The sequence below is a fragment of the Chrysemys picta genome, chromosome 8 (genome assembly GCF_011386835.1).
Source record: "Chrysemys picta bellii isolate R12L10 chromosome 8, ASM1138683v2, whole genome shotgun sequence".
NCBI classification, from domain to species: Eukaryota; Metazoa; Chordata; order Testudines; family Emydidae; genus Chrysemys; species Chrysemys picta.
The window spans coordinates 63,009,576-63,034,201 of record NC_088798.1 but is presented as its reverse complement, the minus strand read 5'-3'; the positions used below and the strand labels follow the sequence as shown (position 1 = coordinate 63,034,201).

Here is a 24,626-nt window from a genome sequence, read left to right as displayed (position 1 = left end):
TTCATGAGCTGTCTGTGCAAACTGCAGGATGGCAAGTATCAGGGGGTAGCCGTGTTAGTCTGTATCTACAAAAACAACAAGGAGTCTGGTGGCACCTTAAAGACTAACAAATTTATTTGGGCATAAGCTTTTGTGGGTAACAACCTCACTTCTTCAGATGCAGGATGGCCGTTTGACCCATGCAGTGAGTGATAAGTTTAGAAATTCACTCTGTGCACTACACCCAAAAGAGGCACTGGGATGATTGCTGTTGGGAAACACTGCACTAGCCTGGGCAGGGCATCAGACTAGTTTAAGAAGTTGCAGGGTGGAGGACGGGATGAATGGAAAGCTGCATAATGTTGGATGAGTGGAGATAAAGTTGCATGACGCCTTACTCATCTGCTCCCAAGGCAGCACTGAATGCATCTTTGATTGTGGTGGTAGTTCATATGTAGAGGGCTACAGACTCAGGCAGCAGCCTACTCTTTACTTGGCTCCACCACAAGAGGGCATGATGCCCACCTCCATGGATCTACAAATCAACCTTCAATCCCAAGGATTATACAGCCTTCTGGTGAAAAGGGAAAGGCGGGAAGCAAGCAGGGAATAGGGAGCGAGGAAAGGGGAAAGAAGGTGAGGAGGAAAAAAGATGGAAAAGAGCCAGAATGAGTGAATGGGCAGAGGAAAATGGAGAGGTTGTAGTTGTGCCAGGATATGATATGGGTAAAGCAGTGTGAACGGGCACCGAATCCATCAAAGGGGGATGGGGACCTTCACCAGAAAAAGGTTGGTTAGCTTCTGTTTCAGTATCTCTATCTTGGGGTGCGAGAGAATGTTCCATGGGGCAATTATATGTTTGGAATTCCTTGCATGAAAGGTGATGACATTCTATGTCACTATTTCTGGTTTGAATTGATTTGTTGAAGATGGTCGTCTCTTTCTATGGTAAACTGATCGGTGAAACCAAGATATGAAATATCCTGTTTTTTCCACTCATTCATCCCCTACTATGCTTAGTCTCAAAAGTGCTTTTTGCTTAGATGAAGGGAGGTGATCTTTACACATATGACTTTTTTCCTAAAACTCCATGCCAAGCATTTTTGTCTAAGACCATGAAGTGAGCTTGGTGTTTAGTCAGGTGAGAGAAGAGCTCTCCTGACTCTGGTGGCAGTGACATGAAGCACATGCAGCCTGTTGTATCACCTGCCAGGAGACAATTGGCTGGAGGGACATGTAATAAAATGAGATCTGTCCAAAAGCAAGAATTTCAAGAAGCTGGATTCACTGGGCAATCCCCTTCTACCACAAAGGTAGAAAGTTAAGGGTACTCAAAGTGGTTCTGGCTTTGCAGCTAAAGGATGAACACACAGCTTGCTAGCTGCAGGTTTTTAGTTATGAAGGACTCAAACAAAAAAGAAATGTCTTTAGTGCTTGTAAAAGATGCTCCTTTGACAGTCCTGGAGAAAGAAATGTGTTTATCTGCCTCTTTTGTGTTGAAGTGTGGGGTATTATCAGCATGAATTTGAAATGTCTGCATTACTCTTAAATGGCAAAGCCACACATGACTTACACAGGTTATCTTAAATTTGTGCCGTGTGGGGAGCATAGACTTTTTGTGGAGAATTGGTCAGCCGTTAGGATGATCAGCTGGTATCCACCACCCCATGATCTCCAAGGTGGTTCTGAAGCCGACATTGCTTATTGAAAGAAATAATCAATATGTAATCAACTGTCCTTCAAAAGGTAACTGTTTTTGTTCAGGCACCAGTTACAAGAGGACTATAGAGCAGTTGTGTGGACCACCAGTAGCTGGGCCACAGAGATGCCTCTTGTATTTATCCCTCAGGTCCAGAATCTTGAAGTCTTTGAGGATAAAAAAATCCAAACCACACAGATTTCCAATTGTATCTATTTTATTAACTAAGGCCTAGATATTTTTGCCCCCTTAACATGTTAATGCCTAACTGATTTAGGAGCCTAAGTCTCACTTTCAAAAGTGACCTTAGGCACTAAATCTCTTCGTATCCTAAGTGCTTAAGTTACTTTTGAAAATGAGACTTAGGCTCCTAGGTCAGTTAGGTGTTGAAACGCTGAATGGAGCAATGACTAAATACCTTTTAAAAAAATCTAGGCCCAACTACTTAAGCAAAAACATAAAATAAAGTAGATATAAGCAAATTCAATTTGAACAAAGTGGGTTAATATAAAATCAGTCAGGGTAATAAAATCAAGTCATTATCAGATTGAATAAACTGTTTCAAATAAATCAACAATTTTTGATAAGCTCTCTGTAATGATTTGATATGGTAGCAGTCTTGTTTGACAATGGCCCTATTACTTTGGGATCTGATTGCTAATCTGGATGCCAAGTGATTCAGGTGATCCAGGGAGGGACATATCACTCCCAAGTTGAAGCTAATGTTGAGACTGGCAGCTCCGATGACAATTAAGACAGTGTGCTCAAATTATTTGTGGTTAGGTAATAGAAATCTGTCCATTCCCCCGCCCCCAATAAAGGGTTACATGAAACATTCCAACACAATTCAAGATGACCACAGCTTGTTACCTGTTAATGTTCAAATGTCAAATTTAGGTAAAAACATAATTTCTCAGGATTAAACCTACAAGTCTGGACCCATGAAATGTGTGCAAGAGATCTTTTAGACAGTGAGGTTGTTTAACTGAGGACTGTTTAGGTATTTGAGGAGCTATTCTATAGGCACCATTCTTGAATTCTATGGACTCAGTCCCCACGCTCTCCTGTGCATGCGCACGTACACACTACCAGCCATCTGCTGAAGGTAACAAGTGTCCTCAATTACTTGATTCCCCCATTAAAAGAAGTACTTTCCTGTTTGAAAGTGAATTTTTCTGTTTCTGTAGAAAGTGTTTCACTCTCTTTAATGTCAGATATAAGCATGGTCTGAAATTTGCCCCCTTTCTGCATATAAAGTGACCTTTCAGTCCATCTCCTTCATGCCATCCTGCATCCATTTAGTTGCTACAAGCTGGTAGGCTGTGTGTCAGAGAAGAGAGATAAGAAGCTGTACTACATTCCAGTTTTCAAAGAGACACGAACAGTTCAGTCCCCACATTTGACCTTTATTAAAATAGATACATCCTACTGGGAAGCATATGCAGGATTCTATCTGTTAATTATAGAACAGCCATCTCTCCATTGCTGTCCAGGCATAAAAAGATGATAGTGTTTATGTAAGATTTGTATAAAATCAATACCCCACTATTGTGGGTGCCCCTTGCTGGGCTTCTAGTTTCGGATGACACACTTTCATATCTAGCTACATCTGTTTAAAAAAAAAAAAAAATTCATTCCCAAAGTTCACACTGACTATATGGATTGCTCAACTGGTTTATTGCATAATTAATAAGAATTTATCCATTTAATATGAAACATTTAGACTGTAATGCACCATATTTTTCAAGGCGACCAGTTAGATAACTAATTTTTAATTAAGACAATAAGTGAGAAGAAAACCAAGAACCTATAACCGAAAAATCTCCCAAAACATATCCAGACTAATAGAGAGAAGCCAGAATGGAAGCTTTGCCTTATAAAAATCAGACCAAGAGGTCAAGAAGTGTGTTATATTGCTTTCAGCAATAGTCTGTGTCTCATGCTTCAGAGGAAGGCGAAAACTACCATAATGCAATCATCCAGCTGTGCAAAATAATATACATGGGGTGGGGCAAGAATTCCTTTCTGATCCCCACAGTGCCGAGCAGATGCCCTTGAAGATGAGACATGATTTCCCTTCCCTTAGCCTGCATTTCTACATATTTTAGTTTTTGATAATTTAAGAGAGGCCAAAGTTTTGGGTATATCATGGAGAAAGGTTTGCTCATAGCCTGAGGTAGCCTGCCAGCACAACACTGATTATAGAGCACAGGCCTATCCTACCAATGCTTTTAAAAGGGCTTCTGCCCCCAGAAGAATATTGCGTGTGTTCCACTGTTATCTTCTGGAGCTGGTTCACAAGCAATGAAGTAAAACAAAAATTCTGGTTAACTTTATCTCCACTATAAATATGGTGGTGGTGGGAGGGGGGTTAGGTTTGCCTGCCTGCCAACATTAGCCAGATGGAGAGAAGGCAGTCGGGAGGAAAATACATTCAGTTCTAAGGCGTGTCAGAGCAAGCTACAAATACAAAAAGATGCAAATGGTGGTGGTGGTGGTAGAAACTAAAAGTTGTGTCCAATCAATCCTTCAGTGCTGGTGTCTCCTGCGACTGCCGTTCTAGCAACACTTCGTGATGATGCACCTGCCACAGCTGAGCAGCAGTGGAGGTGAATTTTGCTTGATATACCAAGTATATAAGGCAACACTAAAGAGATTAAGGAACTCCTTCATTTGTCAGTACTGCACCAGCAGGGTGGTGTAGCAGACCTTTCTAATTCCATTTAATTTTCATTGTAGCTTTACCTAATGAAATATTTAGATCTAGGGAGATAGTTGGCTCAGGGGATTTGGTGATGGAAAGAGGAGCCCCTCACCTTGAGATTCCTGATTTGTTTTGTTTTTTTTTTAAATCAGGTTTAGATCAGTGGGGACCAAAAGTCATGACTGTCAGATGACTTAAAGCTATGTCAGTTGTTGCCTTTGGTGAAGATCCAATAGGCAGTTAGTCACATGACAGATCACCATCACCAGGGGGCCACCTTTTGGCAGAGACTCCAAAGATTAAATGGAAACTGAATTACCCTGTAGGGTGAGATTGAGACATAGGCCTTGTCTACACTACTGGGGTAAGTCGACTTAAGTTACACTACTCTAGCTACGTGAATAACATAGCTGGAGTCAACATAGCTTAGGTCATCTTACTGCGGTGTCTCCGCCGCACTGTGTCGATGGGAGACACTCTCCCATCAATTTACCTTAATCTTCTCATTCTGGTGGAGTATCAGAGTTGACCAAAGAGTGCTCTGCATTTGATTTAGCAGGTCTTCGCTAGATCGCTAAATCGACCCCCACTGCATCGATCGCAGCAGCATCAATCCTTGGTAAGTGTAGATATGGCCATATTTGCAGTATCTTGTGGTATAGCTTGCACTGAGCTGTTTGTGCTTTACCTGTTCCATAGCTAAAGTCTCTTATCTCTAGAGCTGTCCAAGCCCTTTATTACCTTTACAACAGAAATGACTGAGTTTTAGATTTTTATCTACTGAAACTCCAGGGAGAGAACTGTTGACTCAAGTACATCAACAAGATGAGTGTTTTTCTGATGTTTTGTTTCACACTTTTCAGAAAATGTTCTGAAGAATAAATTGGACGGTGCCAGTTGGAATTAAATTGTCTGAAAAAACCTCTGTTCACCCTAAGGCCTATTTGACACCGAGAGAGCTTCCACAACGGCCTAATTCTGCAAGTGATGGGCTCGGAGAACAGTGCTTTAAAGAGCTACAAACTGGAAGAGGCGCCGTATACCTTACCAACTGGACTCACAATTTACCCAGCTGTACTGCAAGATGGCAAGCTTGCCTCGGTCTTTGTGTATAAAACAGAGAATGAAGACACAGTTAATAAAGCTGCCAAGGTAGAGAACATGGCCTTGCTGAATAACAGGCTTCTTTCTAATTCTCTCTGCCTTTTCTAGTATCAAAGTCAAGCTATCAGTTCCTGTACATGAATGTCCTCAAAGCCCCTTGGGAGGGAGGAGGAAGAAACAGGTTAATTCAGAATACATTTGAAGGATAATGATCCCTTCTAGCAGATCTCCTTAATTACAGGGACACTCTCACAGGTCCCAAATACAAGTTTTGTTTTATTTTTTTATAAGATTTTGATATGACAAGAAACATTCTACAGTGTGATCAAAATAAGAGCAGTGTGTGGTGGTAGGCATTCTGGTAGGGAGTGGGATTGGAATTTATAATTCCCTCCAGAAAACTCACTTAAAAGGACATTAAGGCTGTGTGGTTAAGCACTTTCATGTGAGGAGATGCCAAAGTGATGAATCCCCACTAAACCCCCTGCCTATAAAGGATGTGGGATATATACCAACTTGTTTCCTCCTTGTCATTTTTGAAGCACCTGAAAACCTTGCGCCACCCTTGCCTTTTGCGCTTCCTCTCTTGTACCGTGGAAACAGATGGGATTCACCTGGTTACAGAGCGTGTAAAGCCTTTGGAGATGGCGCTGGAGATGCTGTCCTCAGATGAGATCTGTGCAGGGATCTATGACTTATTGCTAGCTCTTATCTTCCTTCATGACAGGGTAAGTTCTCAACAGAAACAGGTGTGAATGTGTAAGGTTTGGGCTCCCAGCAGGAACAGGTTTATGTGAGCAGAGGGAAGGCTTTATCAGTGGGCTTACATGGATGATTGTGAGGTATTGGACCTTAAAATCTCACGTTTCTTGTTCCCTGCCTGCTTTTTATTTCACTTCACTTGTGACATGGCATTAGCAGCTATCTCAGACTGATAGAGAATAGTGCTTTATACCATCTGGCAGCTGGTGTTCCAGACTGCTTTTAGGCGCTACAAAGAATTCTCACTAACTGTTTTTGAGGCAATGAATAATGATAAAATGTATCTGAAGAGCCAGAACAGGGAAGATAATTATGAAAATGTCATGACTTTATGGCCTGAGATCGCATGACTTGTCAGAGCTTTGAACAAATGCTGCTGGAAAACGGATTCTCAGCATAACATATTTGTTTATCATCCTGGTGGTACATAAGATATCAGACTTTGTCCCTAGGTCTAGCAGTGCTTTTTAGGCATGTGTTCAGGATTGAATTAGCAAATCCCAGATCTGAAGCCAGTGTAACTTTAAGTCTTTGTGCTCAGATATGGAGGGCCTCTTGTAACTTGCAATTAGAGTAAAAGGACTGTGATAGTTAAACTTGGCCTCCTTTAAAGCCTCAGTCCTTGTGAAAGGTGCCGTTTGGCCTACAAAAACCATTAAGGAACCTGCAGTATAAATGCTGATCTGTGTATTTTTCAACAGCTTTTTCTCAGATCATCAGGGCACCTAATTAGTGCTAACAAGGATTTAATGCCTTCATCGATCCCCAGGTCTTTTGTTTATTTTATATTTTAGGGAAACCTAACGCATAACAACATCTGTTTATCATCTGTATTTGTAAGTGAGGATGGGCACTGGAAACTAGGAGGAATGGAAACAGTCTGCAACCTTAATGAAGCCACCCCAGAGGTAAGAGCCAAACAACCCACTCACAATGCTTGGAACAAGGGTTTCTGGCTTGTTGAGGATCCATCATTAGAAAGCTTTGCTCAAATTTAAAGTGTATCCAATTGCCTAAATTGAAAATTAATATTAAAAGTGTATCAGCCTGCTTCCCAGATCCGTGGCCTGAATGCTTGCTCTAAGGACACAGTTACCATAAATGACCATGTGTGGATAAAGTCAACTAGTCATTCAAGGGGACTAGAAGTGGCTGCAAGGAGGTGTTAGGGTTGGGGAGAGGGAAGGTGGGAACAAGCTTGAAGTCTGTCCTCTTTACTACTGCTGCTACTGGTTAGTAAAAGAGTTTGCTTTCTTTCCCGGAAGCAGAAAAGCTGAATCCAGATTAAAACAGGTTAACATCCTCACTCATTTAAAGGGCACTTTGGTTCTCCTGCTGGCATCTCTGTTGGACATTAGGGAGGAAAATGTCTGTCTTGAACTCAGCTGCATCCTGTGCAGAGTCAATGCTGCAGTGAGACACTACTCAAATACATTCTGGCTTTCATTCCAAAGGATCCCCAAATTCTTCATAAACTGTACCCACATAGCATCGCTAGCAGTTTTACCACCTCCTGGAGAGGGACAGCTGGCCAGGCAATTGGCACCTTGCGTGATGCACAACATTACAAGAGGTGAAATTTTGACCAAGAGCATTGGAGTAAAATCCCACTATTATTAAAGATCCAGAGGTCCAGGTACAGCATATAGGGATATGATTTTAAGACTGAAGGCAGAATTGACTCTAGTAAGATTCAGCAACTGCAGGGCATCTCGGTGTTTTACCCTTGATGCTTAGACCCCAGAGCTATCCCTCCAGGTTGGTAAGGTAATGAGGCATATCCTATACTGAATGTGAAAGGGGGGAACCCACTGTTGTGCATTCAGCCAGTCTTGACTGGCCATGGAGAGAGAGAGGAGCGGCGAGAGAGGGAGAAGGGAAAAAAAAGGGCAAAAAAAGCTGGGTTTCATCCACTGCTGCTTGGTGCCAACTCACCAAGCGATAAATGATTAGCTCAAAACATTTAACATGAAGTTTTCCTTTCCTCTTTCTAGTTCCTGTGTGGTATCAAGTCAGTGAGAGACAAGGCAGCCATCCCTCCTGAAGAGAGGGTGAGTAGCATTGCTGTACTCCGGGTTGATCAGAAGTTAATCTGTTTTTGCTGCAGGATTTTTTGGTTTTCGATATTGAAGCGAAAAAGCCCAGAAAGTAGTTTCAGCCCATATATATCTATAAATGGTGTATTTCTTTAGATTTATATAAAATAGAACATGCTTAGATGTGGAGGGATATGTCCATCTAGATAACTTCAGAATTGTGTTGTACTGTCCATAACTTGTATATTGTGAAAGGGGGAGATGACTCAGCGGAATAAGTTAATGACAGAGCAACAGCCCTAACAGCGAATATTTTTTTACATTTGTGTCCCAGCCGTAATATTTACAACGACCGTGCCCAAAATTTTTCCACCCGAACACTTGCAATTTTTCATATACGCTTACATAATTAATTTTTAAAATAGTGAAATGACAGTATTTGCTTCTATCTGTCTCTTGATAAATAAATACAAAAATACTTTCCCCAACAATAAATATCCACAGTTGAGGAGCTATGCAGTTACAGAGGAGGGCGGTTGTCGGATGAACAAATGCTCAGAGATCTGCCAGAGATTCTTTTGTTTTGATGCTCCTTTTTTTTTTTTTTTTTTTTTTTAACTCTTCTTTATCGGGATGGATCTACATGGAATGTGATAGAACATGTCTTTATTTTATATCTCCAGAACTAGTTCATATCTCCAAGGAAGATCCCAAGTTAGGCATAATTTTCCATTTTCAAAAAAGCATTCTGTACTCTTGCTAGGTACTGGTTCTGTTTCTCTTATGAAGTCTTAAAGTAAATGGCCTGCTATATTATTTACTATTTCTGTTAAAGTGCCAGAGGACCACACAGCTAAATAGCCATAAAAAGACTGGCCAATAATCTTCCAGAACCAACGTCGGCCAAATAAGACTTTGGTATTTTTAATTATTCTAAAGCTGAGCAAATTTTTTTGCACTAAGTTTTATAAGATAAAATTGGGCAGAAGAACAGGCCAGTTCAAGTATTTAAAAGGTTGCTTGGCATGTATAGAAACTGATTATTGAACACCCCTTGTGGCCATTTGAAGGTTGTGGTTGTTTATGTAAATGTTATACTCCCAAGAGCAATCCAGTTACATGTATTCTAAGAATTTAGAAAGTGCCAGTTCTGAAACTGAAGCCAATTTTTGTGCTATGCAGAAAGTCAAACTTGAAGAAGCTGGTAAGCTGCACTCAGAAAAGAAAGTCGTCATCATCTTGAACCTTTGTATTTTAAAACTCACCAATTTCGTTCTGTAAAACTTGGTGCAAACAATATGCTCATCTTTAAACTATAAAGAACCTAAAGCTTCATTCCGCTAACATTTGCTGTGAGAAGTTGTTGATCCTTTTAAAGCTACATAGTTTTGTGTCGCTGTTGCATTTAATGTCCACGTGTTTCCCTTATTAACCAACTGTCATGTCTATAGTGTAATGCAGACTGCTTACAGACTAGAAGAGAGTGAATTCTCTCCCTGGTTAACATTGGTTTCCACAGAAATGTAGAAAGCTTCTGGCTTACAGTTGCTGGATGAACTCATGGGGCGCTGTTTAACTGTGGTGTTCTTGTTTGTGTGTCTAGGCTGTAAGTTCTTTAAGGCTCTAGAGAGGCTTTTGAGTTTTGCATAATATTCCACTTGTAATGCACTGAGTGGAGTAATGGTACTATACAAAGAATCAGAGGGTGTAAGGATAGAGTAGGGACTCATGGAGACTGTATAGCAGGCTCCTGCTTTATGATTATTTTTTCAGTCTGCAGATTTCAAAATTCTTCCTGAGAGCCACGGACATGCCCGGGATGCCTATTCATTTGGAACAATGGTTGAAAATCTGCTGACATTCTTAAATGATCAGGGTGAGAGTCCTCAAAGACAAGGAATAAAATTACTTTATTTTGCTACCTCCCATGCATGAATGACCCAAAGTATTCATTTTCCAATAGGAAAGAGTCTCTCAGAAGAAGCATGACGAAACTTTTATTGCAGAGAAGTGATTGTCCATTTCACTCTCCACGTATTTCAGAAATGAGAAATTTTCCCATAAGAGCTCTTCCTGTTCCATGCTGTCCTTCACAGGACAGGAGACTTCTTGGTGGTTGCTTTTTCTGTATAGCTTGCATAGTGACTGGGAGTCCAATCCAGGCGTCAGTGACTGGGGTGGGAATTTTTTTGTAATGGAAACTAGGGTACAGTGGTGTTAAGGAGGATTGTCCAGCAGCTGGCATCCTGGTTTGGCTGTTGGGATGCTATGTCTGATTCCAAAATCTCACTTCCCCTGTGCATGACTTTGGTAAATTGCATAATCTCTGTCAGCTTTCCCTATCTACAAAATTTAAATAATGGATTTATCTTTTGTAAACAACTTTGCGATGCTCAATCAAAGAAACTATGTAAATGCAAATTACTATTAAGATTGATCCTTCCCTGCAATTAGAAGGTAGAAATGACACAGATTCATGGATTCTAAGGCTAGAAGGGACCACGTTGATCACCTAGTCTGACCTCCTGTATAATACAGGGCATAAAACTTCCCCAAAATAATTCAGAGAGCATATTTTTTAGAAAAACATCCCATTTTGATTTTAAAATGATCAGTGATGGAGAATCCACCACAACTCTTATGAATTGTTCCAGTTGTGAATTATTCTCAGTTAAAAATGTACACCTAATTTCCAGTCTGAATTTGTCTAGTTTCAATGTCTGGTAATTGGATCATGTTTTATCTTTCTCTGCTAGATTGAAGAGCCCATCATTATATATTTGTTCCCCATGGGGGTACTTTATAGACTGTGATCAGGTCACCTGTTAAACTTCTCTTTGTTAAACTAAATAGATTGAGCTCTTTGAGTCTATCACTAGAAGCAGGTCTGCCGACAGCAATTCCAGGCCCCCGAGGCAGAACAGTCAATGGGCTCCAGCCTGCACAGATGCGGTCCACCTGACATTTGGGCGATGCTGCCGGCTGCACAGGCTGATGCCCAGCGAGCTGCCGCCGACTGCCTTCGCCGCTGCCGGTACCACCCTGCACGTGCCTAGGAGCCCTGCCCTGCAGCCTGCCCAGGCAATTCCACATGAAATCCTTTGAAATTGCCCGAGCTCTTGGGCAATTGCCCTCTTTGCCACCCACTGACCCCATTTACAGTTACATTTTGCAACCTATCAGTTAGCCAGTTTTTAATCCATGTAATGTATGCCATGTTCATTTTATATCATTTTAGTTTCTTAATCAAAATGTCATGCATTACCAAGTCAAACCCCTTACAGAAGTCTAAGTAGATTACATTAACTCTATTACCTTTACCAACCGGGCTTGTAATTTCATCAAAAAAATATATCTAGTTTGTCAGAATTTATTTTCAATAACCTATATTGATTTGCACTGATTACATTATCTTCCTTTAGATCTTTATTAATCAAGTCCCGTATCAGCTGCTCCGTTATCTTTCCCTGGATTGGCCTCAGGCTGACAGGCCTATAGTTACCTGGGTCATCCCTTTTATCCTTTTTAAAAATTGGCACAACCTTAGCTTTCTTCTTGGTGCTCCAAGACTTATTGAAAAGCAATGTTAATGGTCCAGCAAGCTGCTCGGTCAGCTCTTTTTAAAACTCTTGGGTGCAAGTAATCTGGACCTGCTGATCTAAAAATATCTAACTTTAGTAGCTTCTGTTCAGCATCCTCTAGAAATACCAGTGGACTAGAAAGTGTGTTATCACTGTATGGTGAGACTGTCATCTGTTTTTCCTCAAATATAGAACAGAAATATTTACTGAACACCTTTGCCTTTTCTGCATTATTACTGCTAATTCTATCATTTCCATCTAGTAATCAACCAATACCATGGTCAAGGATTTTTTGTTCCTAATTAGGGCTGTCGATTAATTGCAGTTAACGAATGCAATTAACTAAAAAAATTAATTGCAATTAATTGCAGTTTTAATCGCATTGTTAAACAGAATACCAATTGAAATTTATTAAATATTTTGGATGTTTTTCTACATTTTCAAATATATTGATTTCAATTACAACACAGAATACAAAGTGTACAATGCTCCCTTTATATTAATATTTTTTATTACAAATATTTGCACCGTAAAAATGATAAACAAAAGAAACAGTATTTGTCAATTCCCCTCATACAAGTACTGTAGTGCAATATCTGTATCCTGAAAGTGTAACTTACAAATATAATTTTTTTTGTTAAATAACTGCACTCAAAACCAAAACAAAGCAAAGGTTTAGTCCACTCAGTCCTACTTCTCAGTCAGTGTTTTCAGCTTTTTGCAGTTGGTCCTTTTAAAACACCAAGTATTACTGGTCTGGATATTCTTCTTCTTGCATATTATAAATCTGAGCAAGTCATGATCACTTGTACCTACCATTAACTTTTAGTTCTGTGATCAGTTCCTCCTTTATAGTTAGGACTAAGTCCAATATAGAATTCCCCCATGTTGGCAGCAACACTTTTTGAGTTAGGAAATTATAGATGACAATGTTTAGAAATCCCAAGGATGTTTTAGTCCTGGCAGCATGAGACCTCCAGCATATGTCACTCAGATTGATGTCTTGTCCCACCCCCTCTCTCTCCAATCACCCAGGTTTCTTTCCTACGAATTATAGACAGGTGTGTATGGAGGTGGTCATCCAGTTCCCTAGTGTGATTTGATGGTCTGTAGCAGACATCAACTAATAATCCTATCTTGTGCTTTATCTGTTAGGACATTGATCCATAAGCATTAAATATCGTTTTCTTCTGAGTTATCAATGACTTGGAAACAGGTAATGCCATTTTTGACATAGAGTGCCATGCCCCTTTCCCTTTTGCCCACTCAGTCCTTCCTAAATGTGTTATAACCTTTGATTTTAACATTCCAATCATGTGACTCATCCCACCCGGTTTTAGTAATCCCAATTAGATTGAATTTATGCTCATAAATGAGCAATTCCAGTTCATTTTGTTTGTTACCCATGTTCCTAGCATTGGTGTATAGGCAATTCAAGAATTTCTTCTTTTCATGTCCTTTGGTTTCTTGATTAATTTTGTTCTCAACATCTTGATTTTGTGCTATGTGCCTGTATCGTCTTTTTTTCCCCTCCCCTTTTGCTATTAGCTTAAGGCTTCCTGAGTACTCCAGCCAGCCTGTCTCCAAGGAGATTGGTCCCCCTTCTACTGAGGTGGAGGCCATCTGAGCTATACAGCCCCTTCTTTCCATAGAAGGTGGACCAATGTTCCACAAAACCAAAACCCTCCACCACTTACCTAGCTTGAAGAATGAAGTTTGATATCCCTTCATTTTTATCCTAGCTACTGTAGCCATGGATGTCAAATAATCCTGAATCGTATTAAACTCTTTGCCTCAAAAGTAATTATTTAGGCACAGTAGGTGTGTGAGGGAAAAAATGATTCTTTAGTGTTAAATTTGCTGCCTTTTGTCATTGTGAGCGCCCTTGTTCTTAACAATAAACTCTTACGTAGTGCTTATCTGTAGCTCTCAAAGCCTTTTAGAAAGGGGGTGAATATCATTATTCCCATTATATAGATGGAGAAACCAAGGCAGACAAAACTGCAGTGACTTGACCTGGTCTCCCAGGGAGGAGTCAGTGACAGACCCAAGTGTTCTGGCTCCCTGGACAATGCTCGATCCACTGGACCATTGTGCCTCTTATCCTATTTACACTCTCTCACAGCACAAGATCATGATTTCACTTCTTTGTAACGCTCCCTATTTTATATACCTCTATCATGTCACCTTTTTCATCTGTTTCCTGAAGAATCCATTTTTATTATCTCTTCACATGGAAGTCTGTCCATGCCTATAATTGTCCAGCTGACTTTAATTATAATGACACCAAATAGAGCTCTTAGTTGAGGTCCTGCCTGTCTTCTCTAATAGGATGTTTGCAGTTGCTGCAGTGGGAATGTGATGTGTGAGGTGTCCTCTTCACCAAGCTTAGGAGAAAGTGTTCCCTTTAGAACTGGCTTTTTATACATTGTATTGTCCATGCTTCCTCCCTAAACTCATCAGCACTTAGTGGCTAGATGGGTCAGGTAGGGAGGAGGTTGATGGAAAATGGCCTTTCTAAAAAAGGTAGAGGCTTATGACAGCTACTAAGCAATAGCAGCGGCTCTGGACTATTTTGCTACCCATCAGCACTTAAACAATAGTAAGTTTGCAGCAGAGGAAGGGGCAGTCTGAGTGTAGTCTGGACCCGGTGCTGGGAATGAAATCTAATGCTCGTTCTGGCTTCAGTTTCAGCGGATATTCTCTCCAGTTTTCAACAGACCTTGCACTGTACGCTGCTGAATCCAGATCCGAAGTGTCGTCCACCACTGTCCAGCTTACTGTCTCATGAGTTCTTCAGGTGAGGGAATGAATGCTTTGTCTGTTTGGCTATAGCTCCCTGTTCCTCACTTCTGTGTTGTTGACATCACTCATTTCATTTTGAAAGGTTGTTGGTGGTTCTTTGATGCATGAAGTGCAAACATAATTACCAAGCTCACAGGCATGTTGTCATGTGGGATCTTTGACAAGGAGACTCCTTAAATTCAGAAGTCCTCATAGCGGGCTGTTGAATTACCAGCAAGATGGTTGAAAGAGTGACACTCCCATGCATCACAAATGTTATCTCCCCTACTTCATACTAGGTGCTGATGGAGGGCATAGAAGACTAGGCTGTTAGAGGTACCTCTATCTTAGATCCATCTTGACTTCCAGTCTCTACAGACCTACAGTTGCCATCACCTAAACATGTTGCTGCCTTGGGATAGTGTTATTGGCCTGTTGTGGGAATTTCCTTTTCTCACCATAATTTGGGTATCCTGCTCAAGAGATTGCAAATGTACTATTGCTCAGTTCATACTGTATATAGCTGCATCATTCAATTCCAGTTGTAGACCTGCAGATTGAGGAAATTACTCTTGGTTTCAGTCCAGCTTCTAATGGACAGATGTCCAAATCACATAATTGCTTTCACCAGCCTCCTTGATAGCCTCAAGAGAGGCTAAGAATGGAATGGAGTGGTTGCAATGGGAGCTGAAGCGCACAGATGCAGTGAGGAATGCAAGAAGCCCAAACTGTCATTCTGATGTTCCCAGTCCAATGTCATGTGACTTGTTACTCCCCTTTCCTCCTCCATGTGCCTGATTAATGCAGGATGTGGCTTTCTTGAATCTCAAGTTCCTGATTCTTAGCCTTCTTTCTTTTTATGGTCAGAAATGATTTTCTAGAAGTTGTGAACTTTCTGAAAAGTTTAACCTTAAAGACGGAGGAGGAGAAAACTGAATTTTTCAAGTAAGTGAAAAGTTTTAAGAGCTTTAACCTTTGTGGAGAGCATTTATTGCGGTGGGAGGGGGGGATGACTTTGTCATGTTCAAAATGGGATCTCAGCAAGACTTTAAAAGGTTTATAGCTGGGATGATCCTTCCTCCTATCTGTGGATCTCCGTCTCTTACACAGAACATCACTGATGTGTTCTGATTTTAATGTAATCTTATACAAACTCCAAGAAGATCCATTGTTAGCGTTGAATAGGATATACCTGCCATCATCTTTGCTGTGTGGTTTGATTCCGAACAACTAATTTTTCTTGGAAATGGTATCTACACAATTTTCTATGTGCTGATCACTGTGGTTGTCACTCCAAGAAAAGTAAAAACCATGTGTAAACTAGGTGAGTAGCAAGTACTTTCATTGCAGAGATAATTGGTCCCGTTGTTCCCTGGGAATGAGCTAGAAAATTTGGACTGTGGTGGACATGGTTGTCTGAAATCTCAGGTGTATTTTAGAGGTCTGATTGGATTCTCTATGGAAACTTAGGCAAAACCAAGGACAGAAGCTTTCCCTTGGGTGGTAGGCTGTTAAGACAAACCAGGTTGTATATTGTCCACTAGCCACAATGGGAAATTTAGTTTAGTTTGTTCAGTACAGACAAGGAGAAGCATGACTAATTTAGCAGAAGGTTTTTTATTTAGATCCCACTTGGTCTACATGGCAGAACTACCCATTTCCCCTTATTTCTGCATCAGCCATGGTGTCACTTTCAGGATATTATTATGCTGTAGCATCATGTTGCCATCGTGTGTGGTGGTGAGGGAAGAAGGGGTGTGATATCATTGTAATGCTGCTCATTTGATGAACTGAATCCAAGACCCTCCTCCCGTAACTAACACTTTTGGCACAACTAGAGCTTCTGGAAGATAAGACTGTCAGAATTTTTTTATTATGGTAAAATGTATTTTTCCCTGGCCTCACTCTTGGAAACAGCTGAACTCTTCTGGCTGAAATTTTCCAAAATCCAGCGGCTTTCAGACCCACTTTATACATGGTAAAGAACCATTTAAAAATAATCCTGTACAGATCACTTCTGAAATACTTTTTGCCTTAGATTAAGGGAAGGTCTTCCTGAGTTGATGTCCTTCCTTGCACGGGAAGCAATCTTGTTCAGGCAATGTCCTGCTGAATAAACATGCTTGTCTGTTACCGAGTGGCAGAAGGGCGACCCTTGTAATGTGTATGGGGGTTGGGATGTAAGTGCATTTTAACTCTAGGGCTTTAACACTGTGATAGTTCATGTGAGCTCCTTGCTCTGAAACACAGACACAAACTGTGGTGATGGACAGTTTTATAAAAGACAGAAATATTCATAGTCTGGCTACAGAATTTGATTGGGGCTTGCTTGGCTGGCTGGCTCTGTCTGGTGTAATCCTTGCCAGCCAGTAGCTTGGCTATGAGGTTTCACAGGATGTATCCATTTCTTTATTATTTATGATTTTGTTTGGGGAATATAGGCCCTACCTCAAATCAGGATTGGGGCTCCATTGTTGTAGGCACTGTACATACACCATGAGATAACCCCTGCCCCGAAAAGCCCACAGTCTAAATAGAGAGGGAGGGGAAAGGGATATTTAATGGAAACTCATTCTGAAACCAAGTCATAATCAAATTTAAGAAAATAAAAAAAGTTACCCTCATACTAACTGCTCTCTCTCAAAACAGATTCCTGATGGATAGAGTGGCCTGTTTGTCAGAGAAGCTGATAGCTTCACGGCTGGTGCCTCTCTTACTCAATCAGCTTGTGTTTGCTGAGCCAGTAGCTGTCAAGAGTTTCCTTCCACATCTGCTAGGTCCAAAGAAAGGTGACTTTGAATATTCTCTCTTCAGAGCAAACACTTCCTCATTTGGAGTGAAATCAGAGGGGTTAGTTAATTTGAACAGAGGTTTTAATAGTGGTGTTTGTTTAAGCCAAGCAAGTACTGTAAGGTAAAGTACCAAAGATTCTGTCATTCCAGATACAGAATAATGGGAGTACCCCCGTCCACCAAACTTTTCATTGTTCCTTTGTCACATGCCTCCTGCGGTTGTTGAAAAGAAGATTAGCAATTGTCTGGCCACCTTCCATGCAGCTATAAATGGCCCTCCCCAGGACTGTGGGGCAAGGGGCATTTCTTAGAGCAGCAGCTGTGTATACCCCCTCCCCTCCCCTCCCCTCCCTTAGCATTCTTGCAGATAACAAGGCTGCCCCCTAGCTTGAGTGTGGGAAGGCAGCAGGTTACTCTGCCACCTCGCTGGCATGGGGCAACTTCTTTCCCCCCAGGAGGCATTCACTCTCCCTTCTTTCCCCTGCTGGAGTGCTTTGTCTCTCTCCCTCAGTAGTTCCTGTGCCCTTTCTTTGCTCCCCCTCCTTCACAATTTTGCCTAAGCAGCCACAGGGACTTGTGTGCCCTTAGCTGCCCAGAGGGGTCACTGTCAAGCAATGCAAATCATTCCTGCCCCACCCTTCTGATGTCCTGAGCATGCTAGCTCTGCAGCACTTCTGGCTCCTGCTGACCAAGAGAGCGTGGCATTAGGACTATGATTCAAACTGGGCTCCTCAGTGATAGACCTAAGCCCATAGGCTGCTGGCCGTGGTGACTGAGAGTAGCGTTAACTTGCAGAGAGTTGTCTTTGGTCTGGGGGGTAGCCTGTCCCATGTTTCAACTCTTCCCTAGATAAAACTGGAGAAAGTGAGACCACCTGCCTGCTGTCACCAGCCCTCTTCCAGACGCACGTCACTCCTGTGTTGCTGAAGCTGTTTGAGGTCCACGAAGAGCATGTGCGAGTGGTGCTGCTGTCTCATATTGACGCCTACGCAGAACTGTTCACGCAGGAAGAGTTGAAAAACATCATATTGCCACAGGTTAATGATGAGGCAGACAACGGGACTGGACATGGCGTATCAAGAGTGTGGGGATTCTGCTGCTGGGATGGCCTCTGTTGCTTATTACACATAAAGATCTCCTAGTCCTGGCAACAGTGAAGCACAGTGCAGGCAAATTGTGTAAGCTTTCCCCAAACACCCAACTCTGCCAAATGCAGCTCAGCCCTGACATGCAGCTCCCTTCACTTATTCCAGGCCTGGCACCCATGCACCTCCTCACAGCTCAGTCAGTTCACCTCCATCCTGAGCTAGAGCCTTCCTTGCTAACCCAGTCCTGCCCCCTCACCCTAGCTACGCCAGGGTACCTCAGTCCTGATCTGGAGCACCCCTTGATATTCCAGTCCTGCCCCCTAACCCTAGCTATGCCAGTGTTCCTGGAATATATAGATATTCCAGTGCTAAGATACCCCTTCTTCCTCCCCTCCCACAACTCATACACATCAAGCTTGATTTATGACCTCCCGCTTATGACAATACACTGCCTCTCCATCCTATGCCACTCCAGTATCTCAGTTGTGGGAGTCTTTTGAGCAGAGATGACTGGTCATTCTGAATTGTGCCAAATGATTTGCAAAGTGGTCCAGTGTTCACAAGGAGCTAGTATGGGTGACCCTTTTTAACTGGTAACATGAATCAGGTTTTGAACCCTAGTGAGGAGTAAGGCTACTTTCCTACCCAGGGAAGTGATATACATATTGAATTTTGTTTGTCAGAGAGAAGATGACACTAATAGTGAGTTTCATAAGTGGTTATCCACATGATTGTCTAGATGAAAGAACGCTGTAAACATCTTTAATGGAAGAGCTAAAGAAAGAATTGCTCAGATTCTTTGCTGTTTCTGATAGCTTTCTGGTCTTGTCCTAGGTGCTACTGGGCCTTCGAGATACCAGTGACTCTATTGTTGCAATAACGCTGCATGGCTTAGCGGTTCTGGTCTCTCTGCTTGGACCTGAAGTGGTTGTGGGGGGTGGAAGAACTAAGATTTTCAAATGCTCCGCACCGAGTTTCACTAAAACTACGGATCTTTCGCCAGCAGGTAGGTAAATGCAAAAAGAGTTTGGGATTGCAGCACAGTGAGATTGGTTTGTGCTGTCCAATCTTTGCCTGTGCTGCTTGGATAGGGACTCTAGGAAGATTCCCTCATGTGGATAAGCCTGTTAAGTGAGGGCCTCTTGCCCTCAATAGTGGAAAAAATGATCTGCAAAGACAGAACTGGGGTAATGTATTTAGCAACAGATTGTTCCTGCCACAAGCTGCTCCAGTGAGATGTAGAGGAATAAACCACCAGTGACAAAGGCACTGTTGAAAGACCACACTGGGAACAGCCATATATAAACAAAACCACAACTTTCCGTTTTGTTAAAGGGACACAGCGAGGAGTATTAGTATTGTAACCAATCCCTCCTAAATAGTTAAAATTTCAGTCAGCTCTATGACTTAGTACGACATGGTATTAAATGGAGCAGTGGACCTTGTGTCTGGCATCTTGTGACATTTTAACTGTTTGTAATTGATCTGTTTCCCCCTTGATGTGGGAGAAATAAAAGCAGAAGCTAATTGGTTTGTCTTGATGTTAGCTGTAGGCCTTGTCTATAACTGTATTTCAGCCTTGCATAGCTACATTAATACAACCCCTCCGGCAGTAGGCAGTTTACACTAGCACAATTTACACTGGTGCAGCTTACCTGGCTTGGAAACGGGGGTAAGTCATGTGACACCCTGGCACCCCACTATTCGCCACTGTCATGTAATTAGGATATGTTTTGCACAAAGTATGACTTGTGAGGTATCATCATTCTAAAAGTCTTGATCTGCTAGACAGTAATATCTTGTTTGATTGTATGTGCTATCGTCATATGTCAAGTTATGAAGTTTGGCTATGTATGTGTTGAAACATGTTGTGAGGTTGAAAACGCCCACAAGCAGCCTTTCAGGTACAACAGTAAAAAGGCCAAACAATGTTAATGGCTCGTTGAGAAAATGCACACAAGCACAAGGATTACCCCAGGAACTGTGTACAATAGAAACCTCTCAGAGATAGCACTACACAATGGGAACCCAGGTCACAGCAAAAGAGCTTTCCAGCAAGTGGGAAGAAGATATAAAAGGGGGACAATGATATCATGATGGTACCTCACTCCCCCTACAACAACACATCTGGAAACACCAGAGGGGCAAGGACTGAACTGGGGGAAATGATGGTCCCAGGCTAGAGGGATTTTTAGCCTGTGTATGAAAACCTGGGAAAGCCAAGGAAGCTTGTGCCTTAAGAATCTGCCAGCCTGTTTATCACTCAGGGTGAGCATTTGCTAATTCATATCCTACCTATTTAGTGTGTTAAACAAAACCACAAACTGAGCTTATTTACTAAAGTAATCTGCTTTGATCTGTTTGCTATCACTTAAAATCTATCTTTTGTAGTTAATAAACTTGTTTTGTTTTGTCTAAAACCAGTGTGTGTGGAAATTGTAACTTCGGGCAGAAAGCTGTTGCATATGTCTCTCCACATTGAGGGAGGGGGTGAATTTTATGAGCTTACGCTGTACAGTTGCCTGTGCAGCGCAAGACAGTATAATTTTGGGTTTGCACTCCAGAAGGGGGTACGTGCCTTAGCAACTGGGAGGTGCCTTACGTGAGCCTTCCCACGCAGAGCTGATCTGAAGCTGCAGCTGGGTGTGTCCCTATCTGTATGCTGATGAAAGAGCAAAGTTGAAGAGCTTGGCAACTTATCACAGCACCACAGTTTGAAAGGGAGCCCAGGCTGGTGGGTCAGGCGAGCTCAGTGGTACCCCAGTTCCAGGTGGCACCCCGGAAGGAATCTGTCACAAGCCACACTGATACAAATCACCCTGTACTGGTGTAAAGTGTGTTACATTAGGGGACTGCATTTGTGCAGATACATAAGGTGACAGAAATCACAGTATGGCGCTCTGCCACCTTGAGTGGTGGCTGGACCTTAGATAGAGGTTGTTGAGCCTGCTATAGCCTTGGCAAATAGACCGGACTCAGGCAGAAGAGACTCCAGCTTTTAAGATCTAGGGCTCCAAGGCCCAGTCCCCGCTGCTGCTGATCCAGTCAGGGTTTAGTGTTACACAGGCAATGCCATAGGGACTGGCTTCATTTGCACCAGTGCTGGCTGCCTGTTGCTGTGTGTGCTGAAACACCTCAATCAGTTGGTTCCTGTACTGAACAGCAGACTGGTTTACGTCACAGCCTATGAGAGGCAGCTGAGAGTTTGTTTTGCATGTGTATGGCAGCGAAAGAGGCGTCAAGGGAGGAGATAACAGGAGAATCCCTGTGGAACCTTGTGACTGTCTGACCTGCAGAGCAGAAGCTTGTGTTGGGGAGACAGATGGTTGAATAAACACTGTTCGCCATCTTAGATGCATAGTAATAGGATGTGAATGGGGCTCATATTACTTTCACTTCATTAAAGTGCGGTGATGGCTGCTGCATTCACCCAGGGGTCTGCAAAGCACCCAGGCCTCAAATGTAGAGCCCAAGTACGTTTTGCTGATTCAAGGGCTGCCTTAGCAAGTTGCCAGGAATCTGAAGACCCAGCAAATTGCAGAAAATGGAGTAGATTGTGGGCCATCTTGGGTTTCATCCTAGCAATTGAATGTAATGAAGATCTCTATTGTGCCTTTGTTCTGAGCAGAGCAGCAGCTATTGAGTGAGTGTCCTTTGTGTTTTTGCTTTGTATCCCTGCAGACTCCCCAACTCACATTAGCAACCAGAGAAGTCAGCTCTCCCAGCCCCTGCAGAACAACTCTTCCAGTGTGTTCCCCAAGTGCCCCATCGCTGGAAACGTGTCCCTCAGCAGCGAGAAACATGTGCCAAGAAAAGACTCTCAGGTGGCCTTAAAGACAGGTAAACCTCCAGAGCTTTCTTACTGGAGCAGTCCTTGCTACTAAACACTAATGACTAATATCCTTTTTGGTGGTAGCACAACAGCGCTGCCTCCTGCTGATTTGAAATGGCTACAGAGGTGCCATTTTCAGTTGAGTGACTCACTGCCATATGTACCTGACAGGTAAAGGAGCTAGGAAATGTGGGGAGTGGAGAGTACAGAGGAAGAACATAACACAATGTTTAGGAGAACAGTTTGTATGTTTAACCTCTGGAAAGCTAAGTACTGGAGGGGGGGCTCTCACTGCTTGATTTGCACGGGAATGGATAGAAGATAATTGAGAAGACTGAAGTAAACAATGACACTGCTGGCAAACTGAGCAACATAGATATGTACCCATAATGGCATGTCTGTTTGCCTTTGCGCCCTGGCCCTTTTATGTGCCCTAACCTTCCCACCTCATAGCTAGGTAGGTGAGCAGCTCCAGCAATGAGCTGAAAGCTGTCATGACTCACTAGCTAGTTGCAATTGGCACCATTCATATACTTGCTGCTTCCCTGTCTTCAGCAAGCTGATCCAAAATGTCCATCTGTTTGTTCTCCTTTGCCTTTGTCCAGTAGCAGCTCAGCAGCCCCTGGGCACTTGCTGGTTAGATGTTCCAAGCTTAGTAACCCTCCCACTGTAGGCAGGAAGCTGGTCACTGCTTCTGAGGCAGAGGCATTTCTGCCCTGCCTTCTCTTCTCCTTTAGCAGCACTTTGAAGCATCAGTATAGATCACTGGTGGAGACAAGGCACTGGGCTATGTGGAGCACTGTTCTGATCTAGTGTGACTGTTCCTGAGCAGGCTGGTGTGGTGTTTCCTTAGTGATCGAGTTAGGGCATCGTGGGAGTTCTAGGTATAACTTACATTCCCAGTTTTATGGGAAAGGCACAATTTAGCACCATCCAAAACAGGTGTGTAATTCCTATGTCTTCCACAGTTGAACAAGACCCTCAGCTATCCCTGAATGGAGATCCTGCTGCGATGAATACTGTGGGAAGCAGCAGGAGCCCTTTGAATACTTCTGAAAAGCCAACAGAGGAATGGCCAGACTGGAGCGAGTCCGAAGAGCCCGAGACTCAGAAAATTGTGAACGTACAGCTCCGGCCTATGGAGCCACATGGCAGCACTGGGCCCTATGTTGTTGATCATAATGTGGACAAGGAACCCTTGGACAACTTTGAGCCCAGCAGCCCTGCTCCTAAACTGTTCTCAGGAAACAGCCTCAATGCTACGAGAGCTGATGGAGTCCAAGTGCAGAGGCCACTCCCTGGTGCCCTTCAGCCGAGCAAAGAATCCAAAAGCTTCAAACCCAGTCCTCCCCCAATGTCCAGCCCTGTGAATTGCTGGAGCAATGACAGCTGGGACCACCCAGACCAGCTGAGAGAAACAGCATTCCTGGAAAGGTCTCCCAAGTCTCCATGGGAGTCTGGCTTAGGAGAAGAGTTCACAATCCAAGTGAAGAGGAAACCAGGGCGAGATCCTGAGTTGGACTGGTTTGCTGACATGACCCCAGATATTAAACCATCTGCAGCTTTCCTGATTTTACCGGAAGTGAGGACAGACTCGGTTGTTCTTAGTCACTTAAGTGCAGTTTCCAGTGGAGAGGATACCTCCCAGATAGTGCAATTTTCATCCAAATTTGCAGCAGCTGAAGTCAATGAGGTGAGAATACGGGGAGTTGGGGGGATTATATTGAGTGATGTGGTAAATTGTAGAAGGAAAAATGCATTTCAAGGAATGCAAAATGCAAGCAGGTCCTGCACAAACCTGCCACTATGCCTCAGTCCTTAGCAGCTGGGTGTCATCTGTGCAGTGCTGGCACAGTGCATGCTGCCTCAGCAGCTTCATCTAGACAGTGGATAACATGGGGGAGAGGAAGGAGTCTTTGCAGGTGAGGAAACAGGTGGACATCAGTTGACTGCTGTAGAGGTGCTGAATGATGCATCTTATCAGGCACTATTGTTAGTTTGATCAGCTCTTGTAGCTGCAGATGTGTGATAAGAGGCACATGAAACTGATTAGTACAGTTTGGGTAAACCTGTGGCCTTTAAAACAATTAGGCACAGTGGCTTGAGGACTAGGAAGGGGATATAAACTTTTCCTTCTAGTTCTTGAGTTCAGATCCAGATAGGGGCTGTTTAGTGGCCTGTGTGAAATATGATTGTCCTAGCCCAGCTTCTACTAGACAGATACTTTCAACGCAAGTGTGACCTTGTAGATTCAGTGGAGTGGCC

General features: G+C 42.7%; 1 protein-coding gene across 34 annotated transcripts in view; it reads left to right on the top strand.

Moving 5' to 3' along the window:
* The window catches only part of SCYL3 (SCY1 like pseudokinase 3), a 31,724-nt gene that overhangs the window by 1,488 nt on the left and 5,610 nt on the right, over positions 1-24,626 (top strand). For 4 of the 34 annotated variants that reach the window (XM_042851387.2, XM_065554605.1, XM_065554618.1 and 1 more), the window contains exons 2-15: positions 4,212-4,287; positions 4,939-5,001; positions 5,246-5,534; positions 6,029-6,214; positions 7,043-7,156; positions 8,243-8,299; positions 10,058-10,160; positions 14,554-14,665; positions 15,517-15,594; positions 17,299-17,438; positions 18,291-18,478; positions 19,364-19,535; positions 22,211-22,369; positions 23,330-24,054. In XM_042851387.2, coding sequence (XP_042707321.2) covers positions 5,370-5,534; positions 6,029-6,214; positions 7,043-7,156; positions 8,243-8,299; positions 10,058-10,160; positions 14,554-14,665; positions 15,517-15,594; positions 17,299-17,438; positions 18,291-18,478; positions 19,364-19,535; positions 22,211-22,369; positions 23,330-24,054 — 2,199 coding nt within the window. In that variant the 5' untranslated portion in view covers positions 4,212-4,287; positions 4,939-5,001; positions 5,246-5,369. Of the gene's footprint in view, positions 1-379; positions 769-4,211; positions 4,288-4,534; positions 4,747-4,938; positions 5,002-5,245; positions 5,535-6,028; positions 6,215-7,042; positions 7,157-8,242; positions 8,300-10,057; positions 10,161-14,553; positions 14,666-15,516; positions 15,595-17,298; positions 17,439-18,290; positions 18,479-19,363; positions 19,536-22,210; positions 22,370-23,329; positions 24,055-24,626 lie in introns of those variants that run through there. The other 30 variants (XM_065554606.1, XM_042851394.2, XM_065554620.1 and 27 more) reach the window with 14 other exon arrangements.